A 2,158-nucleotide genomic window follows, 5' to 3' on the forward strand; every position below is an offset into this window, starting at 1 on the left:
TGGAGGCTGGTACAATTGCAACATTTAAGAGGCATTTGGATGGGTATATGAATAGGAAGGATTTGGAGGGATATGGGCCGGGTGCTGGCAGGTGGGACTAGATTGGGTTGGGATATCTGGTCGGCATGGACCGAAGGGTCTGTTTCCATGCTGTACATCTCTATGACTCTATGACTGGGTAGCTTCTGATGCAGAGGGAGGGATGCTATCTCTGAACCACAAGGCCTCATACTGGGCGATTAGTGGGGTAAAACACCACTCTTGGCAATGCTGACATTACTGATTTAATCCTGGTTGGGTTCATTAGGTTGTGTCAGTTTGAATGACCTTCTTTCTCACAGAGTGGACTTGGCCCGTATAGAGTCAACGGGTCCAGTTGCATTTAAACTAATTAGCTTGACATGTGAAGTGCCAGTGGGTCTAGTTTGATTTTGTTTTACAGACTGCACCCTTGATTATCAAACAGATATAATGGGAGGTGCAGTGGAACACCATTTCCCTGGCGCCGTTTTGTTCACTGCGGGGCCTTCAGGCAGGCAGAGGGCAGCGCCGGAAGTGAACTCCCGGAAGTGGTTGCCCGGGGAGACGGAGAAGATGGCGGCCGATTCCACGTCGAGCAGCAGTGGCGGCCGGAGCAGCTGCAGTTCAAGTCTGTCCATGGAGTTCCTGGAGGGCCTGACTGAGGTTGCCGAGTTACAGGAGGCTTACAGCAAACTGTGCAGCGAGGAGGTGCGGGGGTGGGGTGATAGGGGGCAAAGCCAACCCACCATGCACTCACTGATAGACAGTGGGAATGTGTGTGTTTCTGCCGCTCTTTAAATTGTCTGTATGTAATAAATGTATATGAATTATAGAAAGTATAATATATAACCGTGTGCATTTCGGCCCATTCATGTGGCTGTACACACAGTTGTAGACATGTCAGTGCTCCTTTGGGATAAGTGTACAGAAGATGTATACATACTCAAGACTTACACTTGCTACTCTTATGACCTCAGAACTTAAAGCATAGCACGGTCAAGTATTTTATCAAGTGTTGCCATTGTTGTAATGTTAGAAAGGTGGCAGCCAATTCATCCACAGCAAGCTCCCAGAAACAGTTACTTCTAAGGCCACAAGGTACAGGAGCAGAATTAGGCCATTCAACCCTTTGATTCTGCTCTACCATTTGATCATGGCTGATATTTTTCTCAATTCCATTCTCTTGCCTTTGCCCCATAAACTCGGGTTCTTGATTAGTAAATTTCTGTCCTAAAGACACGCAATGACTTGGCCTCCACAGCCTTTTGCAGCAATGAGTTCCACAGATTTGTGAGAAACAAAAGCTCACTCACTTTAATAATTTCAGTCCGAGACAAATATCTGAATCCGCCATTTATTTATACACCTATAGGTGGGTGCCCTGTCTCATTACCAGGTAAGGTAATGACAAAATGCACACCAAATCCAACAAACTCTCGAAATTTATACAGTTTGAATCCCCATATTTTTCCTTATTCCATTGTTTGTTCCCTGCTTCGCTTACGTCACTCATTTCCTTAAGACTTATCCCACAACTTCTGTTTATCCTGTCTTGTCCGTGACAAACTCTTATCTCTGACTCCCATAAGGGTGTTTGACATCAGTCTATTGTAGATTATTGATTAGGCATATCTTTTCTTCTATCAGCATCTATTTCCATCCAGAGGCCACTTTGACCTCTTTAATTAGGGTTTGTTCCTGTGTCTCTGTACAAGCGAGGAGAACAGATGTTTTCCTGTTTGCCCATATATCCACCATTGTTCTGTATTCATGTCTCATGCTAACATATCCTTTCTTTTTACTGAATATGTATTTTCTCATTCCTGTTCTGTATCAGAATTTATACTTGCAGAAATAAATTAATTCATTTATATCCCACAGATTCACCATCTTTTTTAGATTAGATTGAATCTAAACTTATCTGTAAGTTTCAATGAGATCCCCCCCCCCCTCATCTTTCTAAACTCCACCAACTACAGAGCCAGCATCTTCAACTGCTCCTCATATGACAAGCCCTTCATTGCTAGGATAATCTCCTTTATGGCTAGCACATTCTTCTTTAGACGTAGGGCCCAAAACTGCTCATAATATTCCAAATACAGTTTGGCCAGATCCTTAGACAATCACAGCAGTACAC

The 2,158-nt window shown here is 43.8% G+C and overlaps 1 protein-coding gene across 3 annotated transcripts in view; it reads left to right on the forward strand.

Moving 5' to 3' along the window:
- The first annotated feature begins 448 nt into the window (after window positions 1–448).
- The window catches only part of cog4 (component of oligomeric golgi complex 4), a 54,956-nt gene continuing 53,246 nt past the window's right edge, over window positions 449–2,158 (forward strand). For all 3 annotated transcript variants that reach the window (XR_006314186.1, XM_043707354.1, XM_043707355.1), the window contains exon 1: window positions 449–729. Coding sequence is in view for 2 of the 3 variants with exons in the window: in XM_043707354.1 (XP_043563289.1) it covers window positions 472–729 (258 nt within the window). In the remaining variant the exon portion in view is untranslated. The remainder of the gene's footprint in view (window positions 730–2,158) is intronic.

This window comes from Chiloscyllium plagiosum, chromosome 17 (assembly GCF_004010195.1).
Source record: "Chiloscyllium plagiosum isolate BGI_BamShark_2017 chromosome 17, ASM401019v2, whole genome shotgun sequence".
Taxonomy (NCBI): domain Eukaryota; kingdom Metazoa; phylum Chordata; class Chondrichthyes; order Orectolobiformes; family Hemiscylliidae; genus Chiloscyllium; species Chiloscyllium plagiosum.